Source organism: Papilio xuthus, unplaced genomic scaffold (assembly GCF_000836235.2).
Source record: "Papilio xuthus unplaced genomic scaffold, Pxut_1.1 DF828952.1, whole genome shotgun sequence".
Taxonomy (NCBI): domain Eukaryota; kingdom Metazoa; phylum Arthropoda; class Insecta; order Lepidoptera; family Papilionidae; genus Papilio; species Papilio xuthus.
The window spans coordinates 6,570,551-6,597,175 of record NW_013529697.1 but is presented as its reverse complement, the minus strand read 5'-3'; the positions used below and the strand labels follow the sequence as shown (position 1 = coordinate 6,597,175).

The following is a 26,625-nucleotide window of genomic DNA, read 5'->3' as shown; positions in this document are numbered from 1 at the left end:
GTCGAATCCGCCTTTATACGAATGTTTTATATGTTTTTATTTGTTACTTGGTATTATTTCATGGCTAGCAAAAGGAAAAAAATCGATGACTTCTAAAAATTCACTCGCTTTATTTCAAAACGCTGTCTACTAACAAGGTACAGAGAGGGTAATCAAATTCCAATTTAACGCGCAGTGTCCTGTCAGACACGCTTTTGTTTTTTGCTTTATCTTAGTCTAGCTTTGAGAATAATAAATGCATCTGCCTTTATGGGAAATTACAAAGAAATGTAAAACAATAACTTACCTGTTTCTAAAAAATATTAATAAGTAACACGGAAAAATAGACAAAGGATCAAGGTAAGAGATAGTATACATATAACAAAAATTGGCTAACCACTTCTATTGTAGGCAGCAACGTGCCGAATATGAGATACGTCGTATTATTGGCTATAAAAGAAATATTTATCCGACGATTATTTGCTTGGTGTTCTGAACTATATGAATAGCACGGATTGCGAAGGCGAAATACATCGAAACCATTTAAAAAGTTATGGATAATTTAATAAAGATAATAAATGATTAATGTTGAAAATAAAACTGACAAATTACTTGAAATCTCGGACTCATTCTAATTTGGCTATGAGTTACGTACGATATTTTATTCATGTTCCATTAGTTCCATGTCGATGTTGTAAGGTTCTTTTTAATCATTAACAACAAATAGTCAATCGAAATGTCGCGTAACGGTCCAGCGCCCGGGCAACCGTCAGCGTCCCTGAAGTGTTGCGCTCGTCGCTTGCGGCATACTTTCCTCATCTGAAACTGATCAACTATAAAAGACACCTGAAGTACTCCAAACAACACAGAACAACAGCAACCAAAATGAAGTGCATTGTAGCCATCGGGCTCCTCTGCCTTGTGGCAGTGTACGCCAGAGAACTTGGCGAGGAGGAGAAGGACCTCGTGGCCGCAGCGAGTGGCAAGGCGAGCCACCACGAGGAGGGTGGTGGCCACGAGCATCATGCTCATCATCACCACGACCACGGCAGCAAGGGCCACAAAGGTCACAAGGGACACCACCACCATCACAAGGGAGAACACGGCGACCACGGAAAGCACCACCACGAGGGACACCATCACGAACATGGCGGTGGCCACAAGAAGCATTGGGATGAGCATGATCATCATGGCCACCATCATGAGCATGGACACCACCACAAAGGAGGTAAACATGGTCACCACAAGCATCACGATAAGGGAGAAAAAACCGATGGCTACCACAAGAAATATCACAAGGACCACTTCCACAAGGACCATCACTTCTACGATGACCATCATAATGAGGGCAAGCACCACAAGCACGGACATCATCACGGACACCACGAACATCACGGAGGAGACCACAAGAAGGGTGGACATCACGAGAAAGGTCATCATGAACATCATCATGGCAAGCACGGTCATCACGACAAGCATCATTACGATGAGGACCATCACGGGCACAAGGGCCACCACGGTCATGAGGAACATCATCATCATCATCATGATCATGGCAAGAAGGGCGGCCACCATGACCACAAGGACTGGGGCTTCCACCACGGAAAGCACTGATTTATGCCAATATGCTGTGATAGTTCATTGAATATTATGTTTTAGTTATAAGTTAGCAATGCCTATGTTTTCGATATTCTTAGTTTCTACTTTCACTGTGACTTACGAAACTGCAACTTCACTGTTCAATTTTAGTTTCTACGATCTTTTTTTCAAACTGTTTATTCTCTCTCGACTGTTCATTTCACGGTCGCATTCGCGGCGACCTTTATTCAGTCTACTGATCGGAGCATAGGCAAAATGTTATTTTTATACGCAATAATCGATTTTTTACGGGTTTTGTTATGTTTTTCTTTATATTAATTTATAAGGACGTTTAATAAAATGATTTGTTAAAAAAACTGTATTTTTAATAACCTAAAATTTACAATAATCTTTGTTTCGATGAAGGTGTTATAATAGAGTTTAAGTAAAACAACTCATATGCCTAAGAATAAACCAAGGTTACTACTTTCTTGTAATAAATCAAACTTTTCAAACTCCCTTTCTAGTACGGAAAAAGCGTTAAAATATGTTAATTAGGTTATAGACATTAATCTTAAAGATAATTGTACAAGTATTTCAATAATTGACACAATGCTCATATATTTTTTGTTTAAAGAAATTTAGCGGTATTAAACTTCGCAACCGAGCTAGCCAACGCCACCCTAAATATCAGTGTCATGGTAAATTAACTCTAAGCACATAATTTGCGACGCTTTTAGATCCTTTGATAAATAGCCTAACCCAAAACCCTTGTTCTTTTACACTTCTTCCATAATTAGTTTTTATGACAATAAATTATCCAATATATATAAGTGTAGTGTAACTTACCGAAACATGTCACAATTTTTAATTTCAGTTTTAACAAAACAACTGAATTCTGGGAATATAAATAAAACAAGGTAGGAAATGCTTATGTTTCTCATCGTGTTTTTTGTATCCTTTTCTCCAAAAATAATCGGAGAATAATATTATGTTTTAAGAAAACAGAACTTTAACTTTAAAAATTGAACATTACTTTTAAATTTTAGAACTTCCACGGAGTATCATCTTTTTATCAATCAGAGTTGATAAAGTAAATAAAAAGTAAATTCACTTCAATTAAATTCGATAGGAATTTTATTTACATCTCAAGCAAATTTTCTAACGCTGACAATTCTTAGAAAATTGGTTAAGCTTAATACAATCCTCGTAGGATCGGAAGTCAATAGAGGAAGACGCAAAAACCCCTCTAAAGAGTACGTCGGAGACTACAAAATGTGCATACAGCTTACAGTTTTATAACTAAACCAATTTGTATTCGGAATCCCTAAGCTACGGATCCGAGACGCATACAACTATAATACAGTTATCTTCCTATACGTAACAATACAAGTTCTTGCATTAATGACAATAAATTTGAACCACATACATACATTGATATTAAAACCTACTCTACTACAAACTACTTTTATTTAGTCAAAATTTCATAGCACTGTTTAGAATAATGATCAACATATAGAGACAACATAACATAGACTACAATATTCATCTTATAAAATAACAAAAAAATTGGCTAATTATTATCACTGAAAATGCTGGCATTTGATTTTTAAGGCAAGCTATTCATATGTTTTGTTACCGATAAATTAGCGATTGATCACAAAAATGAGGAATAAATTAAAAAAAAAATCATATTCAAATGAAAGGGGTTAAATACGATGACCGCAATAGAACGAATGAAGCAAGGGTCGTTTGAACTAACACTAGCGGAGTAGAAACACCAATACGAACAAATATCAGGGAACTAGTTAACGATAGTGCTGTTCCGGACAGTTACCTTTATCGCTTCCGCAGAGACTCGCAAGCCTAATGTTTATTAGCACTGAAACAATTATTTCACGATTTTATACGAACTAGGGTAAATTAGTTAAGGCTTTAGTAATTACTGTAGTATTATTTGGTGAATAGGATATTCTGAAGTCAGGATTAATTTTGACAAACTTGAGCAACGCTTCAACTCTCTTGCATTATTTGAGTACAATTTTTTATAGACTACAGTTCTTTGTAGTTCTGACTTGGTCTTTTTTTATCTTAAGGTGGCAAACGAGCGAGGGGCCACCTGAAATCGCTGAAATAGCGAAGTGACCGTTGCCCATAAACAAACGCTATTGCATATGCGTTGCCTACCTTTAATCGACGTAAGAGAAGATGTACAGAAAGAAGATATTTTCCCTTCCCATGCATCCTCTCATCCGGAAAGTCCACTACCACTAATCATGATTTCCTTATAGTAAAAATGGGACTAAATTAGGCTTCCGGGACGCACACTCATCAGACGAAAGGCGGAATTGCTTCCACTTCGATCCTGTATTCTGTGTTGTCGTGATATTTCACCGGGCGAGCCGGGCCAATTCGTGCGAAGATGTTAAAACGGGCTCTACCACTGTTAAAACTGGTCTAGCAACATGGTTAGGTTTAAAACTTCAATCCTCTTTCTATGCAAATTCTGATTACAATGTAATATTGTAAACACTCAACGATTCTCAAGGACGAAACATACTACCAGTTTAATGAAAATCTTGAGCAATAAATCAAACGAAATTTCTCTTTGACAAATGAGTAAGACGCCAGTGTCGAGATCAAATGATAAAGCGGATAGATATTAAAATGACGTTCAAATGAAGCAAAGTAAGTGTCCTCGTCAAACGGATATGCCGCGCGAGCTCTCGACGTTACTACGTGAGCGTTCCTCGACGAATGAGAACCTCGGATTAGATCTGGTGCAATTTACAAACTCACAATTTTTTAACCACTGACATGAGAGTAAGGGTGCGGGTTTCTTAGCATGGGTTAATTCGCAATTACTTTGTGACCTCCTATAGTTTAAACGATAGAACCGATTTTAATGAGTGAGGTGTCATTGGAATCGTATTTTTCCTGAGAGTGCTTACTACTTTTTAGGTAACTGATTTAATTGAAATTTACAATACTGAGATAAGGTTTATGGTCCCCAAAAAAGCTAATGACGACTAAGTTTATAAATTTACTTTTAAATCGAACTCGATGTAATTTTAAGTTAGAGAACGCGTTTTAAAGAGTCATTTAATTATTTTGCTAAATAACTAAATTCAACCAACCAATACTCTTATAAGGTATGTACTTTAAACGCTTTCTTTTACAACTTAGACGCAGTCATCATCTTTAAAATACTTCCAACCCTTGAGTTGAGTGCGTTCCCAGAGACTACTTCTTTCTTCACGTGGCTTAAATTACGACGTTAAGTTTATGAGCGACTGTGCAGTAATTTTGATACTTCACAATTGAAGTTATAAACTTTATAAATAGATACTTTAAAAGCATTTTTATTATAAAACATTGTTATTGTTCTAATTTAAAAAGTATATCATGGCTGTTAGTACCATGTGGCTTTTAGATTCTAATCTATCAGATCATTAAATGCTGAATTAAATACAATGTCAAAGTTAATTGGAATATTTATAATAAAAAATTGTCATAATAAGTAATAGTTGGTATTATAAAATTTTAGTTATGTCTAGCTGTCGCCCGTGGCTCCGTTCGCGCGGAATGAAAAAAACACATAAGTAGTCAATAAATTTCAAATTTACTCTACATTTTGTTTGGAAAATTTTATATGGAGAAGAGAAAAAGGCTGTTTTAGGGCTTTCCCGGCAATTATTCGAATTTTTCTCACCTTTTAAACCTTCTAGACCTCCACAAACATTTCAAGACGCGAAACTAACGAACAGCTTTGATTCTTATATACACATATAGATAAGATAAGATGGTTGGGACCAATTTTTTTTTATTTTATTCAAACAAGAAAAAAACAATGATCCATTCTTACTTGAATATTTAACACTTAAGATACTTGTTGCAAGTACCAGATTGTTTACTTTTAAAGTGAACCTTTATCCTTCTAATGCTTTCCGGATAACTTGAGTAACAAACTTAGATGGCGCCACGTCCGCCAAGATTTATGAGGCAGCCAGACACTTTAGGGGAGCCGAGTGGGATAATATTTTATGCACATGAGACTGCCACTCTCTGATACATATAATAAGTATTTTGTTTTCATACGATAAAATGAAAATTATAATATTTTGAAAACATATTTATATAAAACTAGCTAAACTTATATCAAGGCTGTTGTAAGGTTTTAAGTATGAAGTATATTTGAAATATTCCAGTAAATAAAAAGTTTCATTGATTTTATTAATCTATGAATAATATGTAGTATATAATAACATTTTCTTTTTTTAATATCACAAGGTAACAAAACGAGCGAGCGGCCACCTGAAATCGCTGAAATAGCGAAGTGACCGTTGCCCATAGACATACACAATTGCATATGCGTTGCCTACCTTTAATCGACGGAGGAGAGGATGCACAGAAATAAAATATTTTCCCCTTCCATGCATCCTCTCATCCGGAAAGTTCACTTTTACTTACTTACCCATCCTTTCCTTATAAGAAATAGGATGGGAAGGGAAAGAGGACTAAATTAGGCCTCCGGGACGCACACTCTTATCTTACTAATATTATAAATGCGAAAGTTTATACGGATGGATCTGTAATTTGGCATAGATGTAGAAAATAGCTTGAAATAACATATAGGCTACTAAATATTTTTTTTAACTACGCGAAGACAGAGTCATAGGTGTTTGCCATTATTTTAGAAAAATAGAAAAACGAAAATTAAAAACATAACGTGAAAAAAAAACCAATTGATATTGTAGGTGCGATTGCGTTGATACGTGACGTCAGCGATAACCGATGGATCGTACGCTGTGCACACATGCGATGAGCTTGATCCTATTGTGCACACATCTTTATCAACACGATATGTTCAATGTATTTATTTTTTCATATTTACCAATAGAGATCCGTGCCGGCTTAGCATGGCTCGCAAATAATACATCTTTGATATTCTTCTATATTTTGTTAGTAGCATGCTAATATTCAATCTCTTGTAGTTTCCTCTTTAGAGTTTAAATTAAGAAATTTAGATATTACTAGTTGTATTTATAGACAGCTGGAAAACAGGATACAGGCTACAATTATTTTTTCGTTATTAAATAATCTGAAGAATTACCTAAAAATTCTCTCCTTTCTTTACTTAAATATATAAAAAAAGGAAACTCATCATAATTTTCAAAAATATGTCCCAAAAGACAAAGTAAACAAACAAGATAAAGACATCACTCCTTTGTCATTTAATTAAAAAGTAACATGACTACTTCATATTCTTTAATAAATTATACAAATAAATGAATAAACGAAGTGAACAAACTCTGCTAAAAATGTGTGGTACAAGTGACAAGAAATATAAAATATTTAATTTTAATAATCAAAGATTTATTACTTAATAACGTATTTTATTTTGCTTCCTATGTAACAGACATTACTACTGGAACTAGTATCTCATTGTTATTATATCTAATTTAAAAGTAGTACTTTCCGCTAGCGGATTTAATTATTTTTTTTAATTTAGAAAAAATAAAATGTTATCCTGTGCAATGACCAGCTTGATACTTTATCATCTATTTAACTGTGTGAACTGACACATATTGTTATCTCTTTTATTCTCTTTGCAAAAGACAAAGACAACAATATTTTTTAATACAGGTGTCACAACAGAATAAATCCCAATAATTTTTGTTACAAGTTCAAGCTAATGACATTCTCTTTTGACATGTACCAAATCCATACTCACCTCTCGAGTAGCAGGACGGCCGTAAAGCGATGTCGATCATAAAAATATTTGATTAGGCGTCGCTCCTTACAGCGCCACTTCGCCGACTTGAAACTTTTATGATGCGCACGCGTCGGTGTGAATTATTTAATCTAATGAAAGCATAATTTTCAAAGGGTATTTCGAGGGACATAGTATATTTTTACGATTCACAATTGGTATCACCTCGTATAAAATTCAAAGTATCTTCCCCTTAATCTCTTCCACAACTCGCACACAGTATAATCTGAAGTAAGTAAATGTGATGCATGATGTATAATATAACAATCGGGATTTTACGCTAACTTATAGAAAACTAAATAAATAATCTTAAGAAGAAAATGTCGTTTACATGAACATATTGGTACATATCAACAAAATCTCTGACCAACGCAAAAGTAGTGTGTGGTGTCGACATGAAATATATCATCTATTTGTTATCTACAGACATTTTCGACGAGTGAAATATATCAGGAAACTACGGATGCTATATGCGAGGAAAAAACGCATATTTGCCAAAACTGTCGTCAGTACTAAATTACAAGAAATTCGTTAAATGAAAATTATGTTGGACTAAACAGCTTAGCTTATTACACAGAAAATTATTCTAATTAAACTTGCATCACAATAATTTAACATTCACGCAAAAAAAATATAGACAAATTCGTTAAAATATTTGGTTCTTGTTTTTCACCCCTCTTATAATCGGTCCCTCGTTCCCTTTTGCGTTTTGTGATTGCGACACGGAATAAGGGAGCGGATAAACAAATTACTGTGCGGCCATACTCGGCATGACTTGGTCGATATCGTACCGTCTGTAAGATTCGATTATCCATACACTAAAGATATCTCGGAAAATTTCCCCGCTTAGAAACCCCCGTTTGTCGTTCGTTGTTTCTTACCCCCAGTGTTTTGTTTCCCTTGTCGATAATATTTTTTAAAAGAGAAACTTTTAGTTTAGTATTTATTTTTTTGGACCCTACGAGAAAGTGAGAAAAAGAAGATAGACAAGCTCGAGATGTGGTGCTGGAGAAGAATGCTGAAAATACCTTGGACCGCATCCCGGACAAACAAGTCAATACTCGAAGAACTCGGCATCAAGCAGCGTCTGTCATGCATTGTTCGGGTTCGCATACTCACTTTTTTTGGTCACGTCTGTAGACGTGATGACGAATCCATCGAGCGCTTGGTCGTGCAGGGGAAAGTTGAGGGCAACAGACCACGAGGAAGATTGCCTATGAGGTGGACCGACCAAATGAGAGCGGCTATGCATGTCCCCCTGCACCAATGTACAAAAAAGGCAGCGACTAGGGAGGAGTGGCGGCGCCTGGTAAAGCGGGTCACTGATACGTGATGACCACGACCAGTCTGACAAGACTGAAACGACGAAGAAGAAGATTTTTTTTTTATTAAAAGTTGTGATGGAATATTTTGGTATTTTCCAAGTAATTTAGAGATCATGTGGTTCTTATTTATAGTTTATATTTTCTTTGATTATTTTCGCTATACTTTACTTTATTCAATGCATTACTGTATTCATGCAATGATCATTGATTTCTTATCTCGACTCAGAAATAAAATTTATTCTTAGAATTATCGATCAGCTATTTGCCCTGATAATAACTTTGCTGATAGCAATTGTGTCCTATCACGTGCTAAGTCTCTTGATGACCGATTATAATTATTGTATCACTGTTGTATTTTATATCTACATATGTTATGAAAGCAATTATTAATCAATAAAAACTGTAAAAAAAGTGTTTGCTATGATATCACCTTGAACCATTATTCACACTTTCATTCCACAAGTTTTAAAAACTTTTTTTTTTAATTTTGTTATAAAATTAGTAGATTTTAAAATTATCCAGTGATAATGAAATAATAAATCATTGAAACTTAAATATAAATAGATTTATTAAAAATAATCATACAAATTTAAATAGAGCCTCATTTAAATTGAGCACGTTTTATTTTATAAAAATATAGAGTTATTTACGAGCTTACAAATTAATAAAATATAACATCAGCTGATTAATATGTTTATAACATAAACACTTTGTACATCATTACCATAAAAAATATTGTGTTATATAATAAATATACTGATTTCAAATAAATAAGTAGACCCAAAAATATTAATAATTTCACCAAGTTCTTTTCACAAACAGTGTACAATGCGTCTTTGTTTCCTTCAAAGCTTCTACCAACCCCAGAAACGATACTATGAATGTTATGTTGTAAATAACACAAGTTAAGATTTTAAAAGCGTGAACTTGAGCCAAACATCATCTTTAATGATTTTCATGAAATTATGATCTACAAAGGTTAGTTGTGCTGGTGTTCTTTCTGTTGTCTCAATTTTATATTTCTCAAGAACAGCTTTCGTCACTTTTCTTATAATCTCCATAGCTAATTGTTCACCTGTAAACGAACACATTGTCATCAAATATTATTTTATTTTAAACATACATAAAAACGTCTAAACACTCACGTATATTCGTCCCTTCATTAGGGTGAGTGGGACTGGTATTAGTGTGACTGGCCGCCTCCGCGAAATAATACCAGTCCCACTTACCCTGATGAAGGGCCCCCGATGGGCTCGAAACTACTCGGTGCCGCCACCGTACGAATATACGTGAGTGTTTAGCCGTTTTTATATTAGTTTATTATAATGTCTCACGAAAGTTTGAATATTTTATTTTATCTATCTTATCACGCACAAATTGTACTGTTGATTATGGATATAAAGCAATGTAATATTTATTTAAACAATAAGTACAATCACGTTGACCTTTGTTGAACTTTGTTCACTTTTTAGCTTGATTAGTGCTAACATTGACACACTGCAATTTACATTCCTATTTATGTTTTTATTAGCACAATCTATTTGGTCAAGTCTTACGGTACACTTGAATGTAACAGTTGAAAGACTCGATGATTCCAATAAATGATACCACCATAAAAAGTACCGTTTCAATATGAATATACTACAAAGTTTAATTAATTTTTTTACCAGGTAACCAAATTTTTTACGACCTAAATCCAACTCAAACGTTTAATAATGAAAATATTAAGAATCTAACCGCATTAATACCCCCGTATTTTAATTGCTATATGCCGACTTCGTTTTATAAAAATCTAAAAACCTAATATATACGGCAACTTACCAATACATTTGCGAGGTCCAGCACCAAAAGGTAAGTACACGAATGTATGCCTCATTTCATTTTCACTTTCCAAGAACCGGTCCGGGTTAAAAGCACAAGGGTTCTTATAATGCTTCAAGTCTTTATGAATTGCTTCTACCGGTACCGTTACAGTGATTTTCTTATCCAACATCATTTTACTGTCTGCAATTTCGTAGGCTTTGACACACTTTCTGGTTATAACTGAGTATGGACAGTACAAACGTAAAGCTTCTTTAATACAAGCATCTAAATAATCGACGCTAAATGAATTATTTGTTCTGATTTTTTCTTGGATTTCTGGGCTCTTTGCTAATTCAAACAACAAGGAAGTTATAACATTAAGACATGGTATGTAACCTTCAGTTATGAATAGACTAAGGATTGAATATGCCAATTCCAATTCTGTTACGTTTTCTGACTTAGTTGCTTTCCTGTTTTTCGTATTAATTTGATCTGTAAGTCCTGTTTGTTGAATCTTTGTCAATAATTTTGATTCTTTCAAGACATTATTGGATTTCGTGGTCATTAATCCTGAAACGGTGGTTAATCCAAACAAAGTATATACAGAAGGAAATATTTCTTTCAAATAACTTTTGAATTTCTCCGAATAAGTGCGACGCTGTATAGACTGACGTAAATCTTTAAGTACAAGTCCGTCGTCCTTTCCCTCAAAGAGGCAATCCTTAAACACGGCGTCCAATATTTCTGACAACAGCTCTCGAACATTCACAACTTCATTGGTTCCTGACAAACAGACATGTAAACTGACATCAGGTTCACGGTGCATTCCGTTCAATAAACACTCCAATCCCTCTCGGAGTAAGGTCCATTTTTCACCTTCGGCATAGAATAGATTGTTTCTTAAGCAAACATCCCGAGATCTGTCGAGACCGATGCCTCTGCAATGGAAATTCGCGAAATCCGTCGACAGCATTTTCTTGATGACATCCGGGTTTTTCACAATCAACTCGGGTATTCGACTCTTGATGACACCTACGAAATTCGCCTCCGGATACTTAGAGTAAAGGTTTCTTACTTCCTCAGACGTTGATCGAAGTTTCAATACCCGGTGATAATCACTTCCGAAGAAAGGAATCGGTATCTTGTAAGGTACATGGCGGATGTACCAGTAGCTAAAGAATTTAGTAACATAGTCGAATATAAGGGCGACTATTAGAGCTGCCAAAATAGCTAAGTTCAATAGAAAGCTTTCGAAGAACATTGCCGCGTTCGAACTGTACGATAATGCGTCGGATACTGAGAGGTGATTCGATCTTACCTCAGTACTGGGTCAAAGTAACGGTTTAAAATTGTACGCAGATTGGAGACGCTTTTGTACAACCGCGAAAACTATACTTATGGCTAGGACTTGCAACTTTAAGTTTTATGTGCATGCAATATTGCATAAAATTACATGAATAATGTTTTACGATGTAGCAATGTATTTATTGCTAACGTACAATGACATTTATTTTCTATAAAGATTCAAATAACTTGAAATGAAGTTGTGTCCCTATTAGAATGATGCTGTTATTTTCAAGTGTTAAGTTTATTTACTTTGTCTTGTTTTCACTTCTTGGTTCGTTAAGTTACTATGCATAAAGTTAGAAATTATAATAGTATAGATTGTTTGGTTCTTAAATATAACTCATAGGGTAATGCTATGATAAAAAAGTGCTAGCTAAAGCAAGGTTCCTGAAATTATAGTTTTCATTGCTCCTTTACAAAACAAAGAAAGTATGTAAATAATGTTTTAGGTTTCGTATTTATTAAATAAGATGTTATTATTAGAAAGTTGATACAACTATATTAATAAAAATAACTTAAAGGGTTGATAAAAATTCGTAGTAAAGCCATCTTATGGGATCTAAATGTACTTCGTAGATTCAAGGTAAAATTTATTAGGTTGCAATGTTTTGCTGACAGATGGCGTGGTAAATAAATGAGTTCGTTTGGAACCGTAGCTATAGTGCCACGCTTGATACATAGATGGCGAAAGAAGAAAAAAATAATCACAATACCGGTATCCTGTAAATTGTATTCTGAATTAGTAGTATTTTTTGTCCTTACTGTACTGACAGTAAGGACCAAAACTTCTATATTAATTTCAAACTTAACAGCACGATATCGCATTTTACCAATCAAGTTAAATAAAATAATAGATATTTCGCGTTTACTTCTTTCTTGCATTTCGTAAGGACCAGTTATTTTTTACCCCAAAGATGACTGTTGTAATTAATGGAGAATTTAAATAACTTACTTGATCGTTAAATACAGTGTCATATTTATTTAACGGTAAACTTATAATTTCTTCTATTTGAAGCAAATTAAACTACATATCAGATTACATATTCTCAGATCAAAAGCTAAATTCCAAACAGGGAGATATCAAAGCACGTAAGTGGTCTTTACGCGTGTCGAAGTGGTCATTTGGCATCGATCAAGCCCGATGTCCTGTGCCTCTACTAGATGTTTATCGGACGCATTATAATGTCGCACAACCGGTGGTTACTCGAGACTCGGGGTTGCTGGGACATATTAATCTGACTGCAGCTCGAAGCTGCTACTTCGATTGTATTACTACTCGGTACATAAAATGAAGAATATCTCTAAAGACGATTATTTGACGTAAATTACCACGTTTTAATTTTAATACTCGTAATAAGTTTCAAAACTTTGTTTTGTTTAGGTTTGTTTGAAAATTTAACCTATTTACCCCATTTTAGGATACTGGACCTTAGTATTTTTACTTTAGGCAACTATCAAACATGCGATTCCTTTACTGAATATCCATACCATTGAGTTGATACTTGTTCTCATAAGTTAGAATTAAAACTAATGCATCAAAGTAATAAAATAGTGTACCGTGTTGCACTAACTTGTGTGTATATTAATCTGTAAGAAATGCAAGGCTCGCAAACGCTTGCGATCTGTAATCACGCGCAGTAGCACGCACCACGCACTGAATACTGCTGCCATCCGTCCCCTTGAGCTTGTTTGTGATATACACAACGTAATTGTTTCTCACTCATGTTGCATACATACCACCATAGTCGTCAGATTTTCATTTTTTAAAGCTTTAATTGTATTTGTAGCATAGCGAAATAATAACAATTGAATAATGCAAATAAAAGAAATACAATTTTCTCGCTGGCCAGAATTTTTAATGGAACTGACTAGTACGTTAATATCCTCCCTTTAAAGTTAGGCAATACAGAAGCGCACATTTATCATGGTTTATATTATTAGCTGTCGACCCCGACTCCGTCTTCGGAATAGCCAATGTGTTCTTACAGACTGTTATACATCTATGCCAAATTTCAACGAGACCCGTTCAGCTTCAATCGTTCTGGATATACCTTCTAACAAACATCCATCCATCCATATGTGTAAAGTTTAAAGAAAGGTTTTTCGCAGAGTTTTCGTTATTAATAGGTTTTTAATTTTATTTGTAATGAGAATGATTAACAGTATTGTGTTTAAATATTTGCTAGTTTGGAAATCTAAATTACTGCTCGATATACGAAAGATGTCTGTATTTATGGTATACGATACCTAACCGATGGCTGCACCGTACGTGACTTCGTAACCACAGATCTTGAGCTCCCGATAAAATGGAAGGTCGGTCATTATTCATACCTTTACGCATCCACAGATATGGCTTGTGACATCGTTAATTATTGTCCAATATTAATTGAACCGTCTTATCTATACTTTTACATGTTCTGTGTAATATTTCAATGCTCTTGTTTGTTTTACCAATACACTTTGTTTGAGGAGAACTTTATTCAGATAACCTTTTCGTAGTTTGTAATTTTCAAGTATTGGGTTTTAAAGGATCTTATTGTCATCAACAGTTAAGTTAATAAGTATAATTATGTTAAATGGTGCTATACTCCAGTATAATAAAGTTAAAACCACTATACATCTTCAGTTTAACTGCACAATTTTACTGAAGAGTCGAACTGTACAGTTAAAATTTAGGTGTATAGGCAACACTAACAACTGTGCAGTTTAACTTACAGTTCAAATTGCAACAAAGAGTAAAATGGTATTACTTATCTAGGCATCAAATTTTAATAAATAATTGAGCGTTATTAAAAATATCTTTACTTTATATTGGTAATATTTAAAATCGATTAAATAATTGCAGTTAATCGATGTTTTGTTCTTCAAAAATCACGACATGAGTATCTACTGACCTTTTCACGTTAGAAAAAAAACGAAGCGCATTCGTTACTACGATGTCCATTATCGATGTGTCTAATCGATATCAAGATCGATTCCATTCAACAAAAGATCGACATCGATGTCTAACTGTGATCGGGAAAGTGGCCTTTTCTGTTCCATTATTAATTTTAAATAAGCCGTGGAGTTTGATCACAAAGGGTGATCGTCGCACAGCACGTGGCTGTTTGAAAAAGTTGATTGCGGATTTTTTAAATATGATATCTCTATTTTGATGTTGCCGACAGATTATGACCATTACTTGTTTCTTTTGTATATAGAAGATAGTTTATTAAGCCGGGGAAAATGTGAAGTTTAGCTTTGTTCATTGCGATTTTTACCACATAATTAAAGCAACAACAAAGTACTTATATTGTCTTACTAGCTGTCGCCCGCGACTCCGTCCACACTGAATTAAAAAAAAATGAATTAGTAGCCATTGTGTTCTTCAGTATGTTCTACAGTATGCCAAATTTCAGCGAGATCCGTTCAGCAGATCTGGAGATCAATCAGATCAAACAAACATCCATCTATCGATCCATCTAAACATTCGCACTTGACTAGAGTAACTTATCACCAATAACGCTATACCTTTAGCTCACTAAAAATCATGATCAGCGTCACCTTGACCTTTTAACTAGAAAACTTGTATTTAAGAGGACAAGAATTTTTCTTCCATGAAACTACTCTATATTTCTACGTAGTTTTGCTACACACTTAACTATAATGTATGTATGAAAGCGTCAAGAAGACATGTTCAAATTATATTCCCTTATTGAGCTCTAATTTTCAACAATAAAAATATGTAAATATGGTACAAGGAACGCACCCTGGCGACACAATGGCGCATCACCCGAGGCGATCCTCGAGCATTACGCTAATGACCATGCCATTATGGTCTCTGGCCATATACTCTCGTTTATTAGGGATAATAACGCTAACGAGTTTTTTACTCATCGACATTGGTGCTTTTGGGACTGAAAAACTGCGATCATAATCATTGTTGTCAAATTACACGATACGTCTAGGATTCTGTTGTTTTTTGTCCTTACTATCGAATACATGGGCGTCGTTGATCCTAATTTGAAAGGATCAAATTAAATCGTTATAATGTCCTTTTGTAAATTTGAAGTTTTCGTCCAGTTCTTAAATGTAAAAGTTTAGATATAGTTATGGTTCTCGTAAATTATGTTTTAATTTACAAACGTTTATTTTTAATCAAGGCTTTAAAATTAAAAACAAAGAAATCTAAATTATACCATTTCCTATAGCAAAATAATTGAAAATTAAACGGACTTTGGGTACTAATAATCGCTTTCCGCAAATATTCCCGAGTTTCAGCGTAAATGTATTGCTTTACAAAGTTAAGGTATTGTATTGGAGCAGTGTACAAATTATGCTTTCTCTAAAAACAGATTCACGTCGATCGGTCATACGCATCGCTGCACCGATTATGAAATGACAAGTTACGTCAATCAAACACTATCGTCCGGGACATATCTTACCGGCGTCACATTCGGTCGTCTTATGTTAATTTAGTTTCACATTATACAGATTTGACGTTTGTTTCGATTCGAAGGGTTATTGATTTAATTAGTTTGCTTTACTGCTAACGATCAATAAAGGAATAATTATATGTTATCGAATACAAAAGAGTTATTTGGAACTGCGTGCTTAAATAAAGTTATCAATGAACTTTATGAGTTTATACCGGACAAGGAATTGCCCAATTTAAGTGTTCACGGATCTCCATTAATATTAATGCTAATAAAAGTCAGATAAATTAATGTTAATATTAAAAGTAAATCCACTTAAGGATAGGCTCCACCTCATTGGTGATGACATATTAAGAAGTAAAGATTTTTGAAGCAAAGAGTTCCCACAAATTTTAAAAGAACTTATAATGGTCAATATATTTAATTGCTCATGTAATTAGCAACAATTGAATTTAAATATTTACTAATTTGTTTATGTTCTCTAACATCAAAGTTGTCTTGACTCTAACCTACCGCGGCCTGAATAGAAATTAATTGAAAGTTGAACGGGAACAAAATAAAAGTAAATCGTCAGCCAACTGACCTTGCGGAGAGGAGCACCGTTATTCCAAGCCCTTTTTTACCTTTTTAAAAATCCAGGGCGCTGCTATGCCTCTGATCTTGTGAACCGCAAAAGGAGTTGGCTGAATTTAACTATAAAGGAGTTGTTACATTGGTTTACTGTATAGCTTTTGATTTTTAACAGTGTAAAAATTTAACCCATAAAATTGATAATCCAACGCCTGAATTTCATTTGAAAACAGTGAATATGGTTTGTAAAACTCCAAATATAAAATTAAACTCATAAAAAATCATAAGATGCGTTGAGGAGGAGGACGAGTTTAATTAGAAAATGAGGGATCACAAAAATACAGATTACCTGAAAACATTACATGTAACAGAATGTATCCAGATTAGATGACGTATACATAATAATTGCTTTGAGGTACTTATTAATTATTTCTTACGTTTAAAGTTACAAGTTATTTTATGAACCAATGTAAAGTCTCCTTTAGAAAGCCGGGCGGGACGCTATGGCGACGACAGTTTTGACTATAAATAAGTGTTGTATTGTATTCAATGTATGCCGCTACTGTTTGCCTCGGCGGCGAACCACAAAAGAATTTGGAATCCTTATTCTATGACTTCGTATTGCTTCGTGGGTTTGCTCGTTCAATAATATCTTGTATGCATTTGATCGCATCTTATGTATAAAATTCTCGTGTCACAATGTTAGTTAAGATACTCCTCTGAAAGGCTTAGCCGATTTTTGTGAAATTTTATCTGCATGTTTAGTAGGTATGAGAATCGGATATTATTTATTTTTTATGTATGGATGGAGTAGCGGGTGATAGCTAGGTTTATATACATTAAAACTAACCTTATTGAGTAATTAGAATATAAGATAACGATATACTTATTTCACTTTTAAAACCAGTACTGAGACGAGAATTCTTCATTGCTTACTTTATCGTGTTTACTTTAACAAATTTTTTCTACGCTGAATAATTCTGTAATGTGGTTATACTAAGTTGCACTAGTATTTAAAAATGTAATAAAAAATAAGAAACTTCAGACTAACAAACATACAGATCTCCTTTCGTCTTACTGAATGTTTTAGGAATCAAAACGGTCTTACAACTTTTTCTTGGGACATTTTTTGTTGTTTTAGATGCCGCTACAGTTAGCGTCCTCTTGGATTTTGTGACTTTTACTTTATTTATGTCTATACGTATTAATAAAGTATTGATTGCTATACACGCTTAAAAGGATTCTTCAATTCGTCACCGATATGATTCATGTGTTTGCTATATCATTGTTGGCCTAATGTAATACATATGTTTTTTCATGCTTTTAGGTTTAGCTGTAGCCCGCGACTCCGTCGAGGTGCAGCCTTTCTGGAGACACCTTCTAACGAACATCCATCCATCTAAACGTTCATACAAACATTACCATTTAAAATATTAGTAACATTAACCGTGGGTTTCTGAGACCAAATCCCCGTTCATCATATTGTTATCTCTGTTTTGTCAAAGATGATGAGAGGGATGACATTTAAATTTATACAGATATTTTGGTCTCAGAAAGAAATGATAAATTGAAATCGATATTGAGTTAGAACCAAAATAGAATAATTTGTTAACAATTTATTTTGTAAAAGTTGTGTTCTTTAACTTCATTACTGTACATTGATTTTCTAATCTTGAAATCTGGATGCGGTCTTCTCCATATAGACGCATGAATAGTATCCAATGAGTCCTAGTTAATAAATTAATCGATCGTGAGTCGATTATTATTGTAATGGCTGGCTCCCGGGTTAACTTGCGACTAGTTGCTTGTATCGTAATTAAATCTAGCATTTATCCTTAGTTAGGATGCAGCATGATGTACTCTGTCTTATCTTATGTTTTTCTAATTTCTTGCTCATTGGTGTGTTAGGGTCCGTTCACACAGACCGGGAAGCAAAACAGAGAGATGACCAGATTTTCATCGTAAATAAAATTGAACTTTATACGATTTGTACAAGGTTCAATTTTACTTTTCAAGTCTTTTTTTACGCTTACGTGCAAAGTTAAGTTAAACCTTATATCAATTTTATTAAGCTCAATTTTAGAATTAGAAAAAAATCTGCTCTGATCTCCGGCCAAGTATGTGTGAACGGACCCTTATTCAGAATCGTAAGTCGTGTTTTAAAAACGCAACACTCAAAACTGTGAAAAATTGTTTAATATTATTATTTAGTGAAAAAATTAATTAATTTTTAATAATTTTTAACAACATTATTTTCTTAAAAGTAGATTACGTCAATATTGTTTTTTTTTTTTTGAAAATGTCAATTTTTTTATCAAATCAATGGATTTGACATTTCATAATAATGACTAAATTAATAAAACAAAATTAAGTAATTAATCGTTGCATTAATTAATGATATTTTTAATATCTTCTCAATTTGTCAATAAGCAATATTGTACGCTTCATCGTGGTATCACATCACCGGCCGCTTTACGACTTTTTGATTCAAATCTAAAATTGCCACTTATTTTTCAATATTACTCGCTTGAGGTGGATTGTATAAATTTATATGATTAATGACTGTAAATGATCCTTTTTTTCATAAATGCATATTTTACCATCGAATATTTTTAATGTTTAAAATAAATACGATGACATTAAAAAATGTTTTGATGTCAAATAGTGTCAACTAAATCGTCTCATTAATCAATCTGAGATTTTATTAATATGAAAAATTGCAGACTATGTAACCCTAATTTTTTTTTAGTTCATGATTTAATTATAGGGAGTAGGTTTAAAAATTTATAGTTTCCTCGTTCGATACGACGAAAAGGATAAATGGATTCTTATGTGATTTTTGCGTCTGCAATACCCCATTACGGATATCCAAACGTGGTAATAAAGTTAATTAGGATATATTAAGCGACACTTTCTTTTATAATTAAGAAAGGCTCAGGGTTTCATTCCTTAGTCAAGGCATCAATGACCACTGACATCAATTAAATGCTCAATCAATCAATCGACCGCGCAGCTTATTATAGTGGAGTCAGCTTTTTTATATAGAATCTTACCATTCCAAGCCACCTACACTATACCGCGTCAATATAGTATAACAAAATATGCCAATGTAAACTTTATTGTTTCGAGAATAGAGTTCACTATCGCTTAAATTCTAAATAAGGTACAAAAGTACATTGCATTTACATTTCTAGACGGTAAACATAATAAAAATAAGGGCTTACTCAAAATAAAACTTCATCCGGTTATTTTCATTCTCGAATCGATATTTTTTTTTAAAACCGAATCAATCTAATGAAATCGATACTCGTACATATAAATTGTAGAGTAACTATTTTACTGGCCAACTATCATTAACTTATGTTAATCAAAAGAACTACCGTATTACTTTTTCAACCAGTGTTAAAGCTTATAACATTTCCTTATAACTTTTTCTAGGTCGGTAGTTAATTTATTAAATTAATTAGCTGTTTCCCGCAACTTCGTAGCGCAGAATTAAAAAAAGGTGAAAAGTATCCCATGTGTTATTCGAGACTGTTCTATATCAGTGCCAAATTTCAATAAGATATATTGAACCGTTGCGAAGTTATCGAGTAAATATGTAAATAAAACGTATCCCTGGGGAACCATACATACTTCCCGGATCATATAATATGTAGCCTATGCGTTCTTCCAGACTGTTCTACATCTATACCAAATTTTGATCGAGATCCAGGCGTTCTGGAGATACCTTCTAACACACATCCTACATCCAAACATTCGCATTTATAATATTAGTAAGATTTACTTATTAAGAAGGTACTTAGGTTAGTTTAAGGAACTCATACATACATTTAAATCCATGTCGCTATTCTGCACGCGGAATTTATTTTCTAACCCAAAATTATTCTTCATAACATTTCCTATTTGAATACTATTAAAATATAATTTCGTCATACTAAAATGTTAGTAAAAAATGTTCGATCAACCGACTTATTGCAGTCTCAAAGTGAGCTGTAAATTAGACAGTAACACAGGAAATGGCTTCTTACGCCGTCAGTGGGCCGCCGTGATTAGCGATCGATGAGCACCGACCAGCTATCATCTGTGATAGCTGATTCACTGACATCCGACTGCCGGTGTTAGGTAAAAAACTGCGGTCATAGATTATGTAAGCAACTTTTTATACAACGTATTCTTTGACTGTATCCTATTGTAATATGTATCGACTATTTTGCTTTTTGTCGGAATAAAACTAATTTTACGGATTTTATCACATTTAATATAAACATGTATATAATTTTAACATTTCTCTGGCAATTTGGTATAAGTTTAGTTAATAAAAATAAACATATGGTAGGAATTCGTAACGTAATTAGCAAATTTCTCTGAAAGACTCGCTTTGAGTTGATTCGTGGAATAAAAATATTTGGCAATTAATTTTTCTAACTTAAATGATATTTTTAATCTTTGACGAAGCAGTTGTAGATAACGTGTGTTTAAGTAAGGCACGATAATTGAAGATATGCCGGTATCATACAGACCCATCCACTTGCGGCCAGTGAGTGACGTGTGATTACTTTGTGCCTAACCAGATCCGAGATTAGGAGCGACCGCTTCGGGGAGCGTTCATAAGTAATACGGAAGCGGACAGAATTATTCATTTATATTTTTCTTTCGTAAGCACGCGTTGTATGAAATCTAACGAGAGATTCTACCTAATAATGTAAAGGAGACATGGATTGTCCAATTACATTTACATATGTACTACTAGTTGTTGCCCACGACTCCGTCCGCGCGGAAAAAAAAAACCAATAATCAGCCTAAATGTTCTTCCTGGCTATATTCTACATCTATGCCAAATTTTAGCGAGATCCATGAAGCGTTTCTGGAGATGTATTCAAACATCCATCCATCCATCTAAACATTCTCATTTATAATATTAGTAAGATAAATATGTTTTTAATAATATAGTAAACATCATTTTAATTTTATAATTTAGTTAAATCCTTAAGATTAACTTTAACTGTAGTACATACGTATGGGTTGCAACTCGAAAATATAATTTGCCAGTCATATGACAAATTTATATTTCAATGTAATTGTAAAATTTTTTTTTATTTCATGACATATTTATAACTTAACAACACCCAAATTGTGAAGCGGTATCGCAGTGATTTAAGCAGACAATTATCATTGCAAGAAAGCAAGGTAGCTTCGCATACACAAATCATTAACAAGTCGAGTGAAATTAACAGTATCGTCTTCTTCATGAGTTGTGGGGTAATCAAGGAACAACGGGCGTTTTTTGCTCTCAGATGAACATAAGGTACGCGTCTGTAGGGTGACTATGGCGTTGTTAATAATCCGGACTGTTTATATTAAATTTATTATTTTCAGATTAATTTTTCTTTAGTGCCTGAAACCGGAACTTATAACGCTTTCATTTAATAATAAAATAACTAATTACAATGATAATAATACAACATAAATATCAAGGTACGTTGTGCGATAAAAGAGAATAAAAATATGTTATAGTAGTAAATCTTTTCATTGATTTATGTTTCATAACACAGGTTTTAGTCTTAGATATTTTATTTACTTTTTAAAGTTTTGTGTCGTGTATTCGAGGTATGGTAAAGACATTCTTTGGTTGCATTTTTAAAATCAGATAGGACAATACGCACTTTATTACTTTTGTGGTTATCCTAATAAGTAATCACCAGGAGCCGATATCGAATCTGCGTTAATGACGCTCGAGGCCCTGCGCTGCATATCGCGGCCTCATCGCCGTTGCGTACTTCGGACTGCGTACTTTACATATGATATATAAAGCTTATACTATTACTATTTATGGAAACAAATTACGTTTTTGTCTATCAATATATGAATTACTTTATTTAATTAATCATATTACAATATTTAAAAAAAAAACAATCATGAGAAATCCCACACTTTAGAAGATAATTCATTGTGAAATATGTTACACAATATACAATATGTTACAAATATACAAAAAATATAGTTGCCTATTTATTAGTTTCTTTTTTGTAAACAGGCAAAATGTATAGTTAGAAAAAATAAACGCCTCAGTCTCTGTCAATTTTTTGGTAAGATTTTTTACATTTAATTTTTTTAATTGGTGCAGTATTTTTTTCTCAAAATGTAAATGAATACATTTTTGTTAAATTATAACATTAAGAGTTAATTCCACTTGCCATACTTATTACGATATATTTCAATGGAATCAATATTCCATATTCTCGAATAAATCATAAAGGAATAAAAATACATTTTAAGTGTTTGTAAATTATGGCTCATTTTCGGAATTGTAAAGGATCTTTGAGGACGGAGGAAGGAGTAACAATATATGACAGTCGATTCTTACCCGATGTTACTCGAACAAAAAAGCTGTTATTTCATACGGTAGCCCTCGCGGCCCGATGGTACGGGTTCGTACGACTACTGCATGCGTACAGTCGCATACAGAATGCCTTTCTGTTATAAAATTTAATTTATTTTTATTTAAATTAGGTTATGAATATTTGCATTTAATTTTCCATGGTTTTAAATATATTCATTTGAAGGATAATGGATAATGAATCTATCTTATGCTACCTTGATTAATTGTTTGCAAATAATTATCATATGATTTATAAATTTAAACACCTTATATTTATAAAAATATTTTATTAAAATATCCAATTGTGGGTTATTAAAAATTCTCCCGTCTTTAAAAATTGTAGTCCTATACATAATTTGTATACAAATATTATGAAATGTTTCATTTAATTTAAATTCAATAGATTTTCATTGGCTGTTCAAGTTATTGTGGCAGCCATTTATTATGATAAATGTTAAAATAAAACACGCATTATTCAGTGTACATTTGTGTGCGCAACTGTACTTGAGCGTACTGTGATTATTACCACTTTTTGTCCAGAGTCCTCAGACACGTGGAGCGATGAAATTATGGTAATCACGTTCGGTTTCATTGCAGGCCCAGCGCTTAGGGTTCCGGTTGTATGGCGACTAGTTTTCAATTAATCTTAAATACACGCCTCGACAACATATTGGTACAATAATTATACAGATATCAACAGTAATTTCGTGTGTTCGTATCGAAATCAAACCTAACGATGATCACGCGATATTAATTGTATAGTTTCCATCAATTTGGATGTTAAATTAAGATATAGAAGCGAGGAATTTGCTTCAGGCTTTTGAGGTATTTTATAATCAAATACTCTCCTAGTTTGCTTGTTTGTGGTTAACTAGTTGTGCCCGTAACTTCGTCTGTGTGAAGTACTGTTTTTTGATAGAATTTTTAATCAGTTATACTATTTATTTTATTAAACCTTCAACGCTTTACAACCCTTTCTTTTATTAAATAGCAGCCTACGTCCTTCCTCAGGTTCTAGACCATCTGTGTACCAAATTTTGTTAAATTGGTTCTGTAGTTTTGGAGTAAAAGCGCGACAACAGATTTACTTTGGCATTTATAATATTAGTAAAGAATTAAGGATTTGCGATCATTTAAAACCATAACCTTATTTCTGTTGTGTAATAATGTATGAAATTTTTTATCAAATATTAATAATTCAGATTTTGTGCAAATTCATAAAATCGTAATAATTAACAAGTAAAGGCCTTTTCTTTATTAAAAATAATATTATACACAAAAGTCCAATCCAATTCAGCCAACAAATGTATTCCAACGTCTCTCATGTCACGTAACGTAATAATGAATCCCTTGGAATAATTACAGGTGGGTAATACACCAAACCTGTTTCCCCACGTCGATTCCTATCCGTCTTGATCGAATATCCTGAGATTAAACAGATGCTATCGAGATGGACGCATAGTTGCAATATGACCTGGCGGCGCTTACGATGATAGCAATTTATTTTTATCTTAGCCATTTTGATTGCTATCATTTCTAGTAAAAACCTTGATGCACCTACTTCTGACTTTTTTGGGATATGATAGCCATTGATTCATTACGTATTGTGATATCAATGAGAATTGTCAAAGTCAGACAAAAGACGGTGATATCCACCAAAATGGCTTTCAAGTTTTATATTATAACTAGGCTACAGTAGACCTCCCACTGATGTCAATATACCTTTTTACTCTATACATATCTATATAAAAAAACTGTTTACGTCTACTTCATATAATTGGCGTTTAAATTAATAATGATTGAAACAAAAAAGATTTCAAAGGAATTACATTTGTAACTCCAATTAGACCATAAAAGGCCTTATCATGAAGCCATTAACCGACAAGGTACAAGAGGGGAGGTTTATGAGTTTTAGTACACAAAATCGTAGCCGGCCATTTTAAACAATCTACCTTCGATTTACAACCAATTAACTCAATAAATACAGGGTCCCAACTTTACTATAAGTACATTGAATTATGGCCATGAATTTTCTACACCTATTTGAAACAATGTTTCAATAACAAGCAAGTTAAGCAAAATGTTTTAAACATAATTTAAATAATACGCACAGCCGCACATACATCTAACCCGAAAACAATGAATAAGTACGATTCAGATTTTTAACTTAACGTACTATTTATACTTATAAATGAGGGTCTAGCACGAATATTTTCATGACTATTGCGAGAATATATTCGTAACGTCATCAAAAAAATAGGATTGTGTTTGTTAGTGTACTTTACGAACGTTGGAGGCGCTGCATAATTTGGAATAGAAATTTTGTCGATGACGGTACAAAAACTTACTAACGAAAATTCACGATAGATGCAAGCAAATTTCTGTATATGTAAATCTGATGAAATTTCTGTTTATGATCTTTTCCTTTGAAAATATCAAATTTGTGTGATTGTGAAAATGAGTATTTTCGTACAACCAATAATAATATCATTTTCTTTTTTATCTCCTGTAAAAAATAATAAAATATTTGCAAAAATCTAAAGTTAGAGAAAATTATGGTCACCCGAAGAAGTCACTTTCGGAACCCTTGTTTATGAAATGGCGCAGTAAAACTAATCAAAATCGAGCCGAATTGACGAATACCTCGTTGATGGAAAATTCAAGTCAAAACAACGGTGTCTAATTGGTCATAAAATATAATTATTGTCGAACGAAAAACGGTAGCCGATGGCTATGAGTGTAGTCGTAAAAGCTATCTAAAAGCTTTTTTAATGTCACTAGATTTTTATGTTTTCTAGCTACAAAGCTTAAGTAGCTGATTGAAAGTTGTGAGAACTTTTCCGAACCTTTTAATATAAACGAGAAATAAAACTTCGATTTCATGTTTGATATCGTCGATTAAATTAACACAAATAAAACAGATGACTAGCTAACGTAGGTGAATCGTAATAAAATAGGTTAAATAATAATTTTACTAATATTATAAATGCAAAAGTTTATATGGATGAATGTTTGATATAATTTATCTCCAGAAAGGTTCAACGGATCTTGATGAAAGTTACACAGATATAGAACATTCTGGAAGAACACATAGGCTAATTGATTTATTTGCAAACCGCGCACAGTCCCCCGACATCTATGAAATCATAATCATTTTAACAGTGGTAGAGCCCGCTTTAACATCTTCGCACGAATTGGCCCGGTTCGCCCGGTGAAATACCACGACCTCACAGAAGGCAGGCGTCAAGTGTAAGCAATTTCGCGTTTCGTTTGATGAGTGTGCGTCCCCGAGGCCTAATTTAGTCCTCTTTCCCTTCCCACCCTTTTTCTATAAGGAAAGAATGGGAAGTGAAGTGGACTTTCTGGATGAGAGGATGCATGGAAAGGGAATATATTTTCTTTCTGTGCATCCTCTCCTCCGTCGATTGAAGGTAGGCAACGCATATGCAATTG

The 26,625-nt window shown here is 33.5% G+C and overlaps 1 protein-coding gene and 1 long non-coding RNA gene across 3 annotated transcripts; both read right to left on the bottom strand.

Annotated features, from left to right (window-relative positions):
• Positions 1–579: 579 nt before the first annotated feature.
• LOC106124803 (uncharacterized) lies at positions 580–5,292 on the bottom strand. Its single transcript, XR_001228222.1, has 3 exons — positions 5,270–5,292; positions 3,395–3,439; positions 580–804 (listed from the first exon to the last, which is right to left on the bottom strand). It is a non-coding gene; the product is annotated as an uncharacterized LOC106124803 (long non-coding RNA).
• Positions 5,293–9,391: 4,099 nt separating this feature from the next.
• CYP338A1 (cytochrome P450 338A1) lies at positions 9,392–11,775 on the bottom strand. 2 transcript variants are annotated; one of them, XM_013321664.1, is made up of 2 exons: positions 10,477–11,775; positions 9,392–9,730 (listed from the first exon to the last, which is right to left on the bottom strand). In XM_013321664.1, the coding sequence occupies exons 1-2, from the start codon at positions 11,717–11,719 to the stop codon at positions 9,561–9,563; spliced, it is 1,413 nt and encodes a 470-aa protein (XP_013177118.1). In that variant the 5' UTR covers positions 11,720–11,775; the 3' UTR covers positions 9,392–9,560. The 2 variants fall into 2 exon arrangements, 1 of the variants encoding a protein (XP_013177118.1); XR_001228218.1 differs by lacking the exon at positions 10,477–11,775 and adding an exon at positions 9,801–9,840 and having other exon boundaries at positions 9,638–9,730.
• Between the last annotated feature and the right edge of the window lie 14,850 nt (positions 11,776–26,625).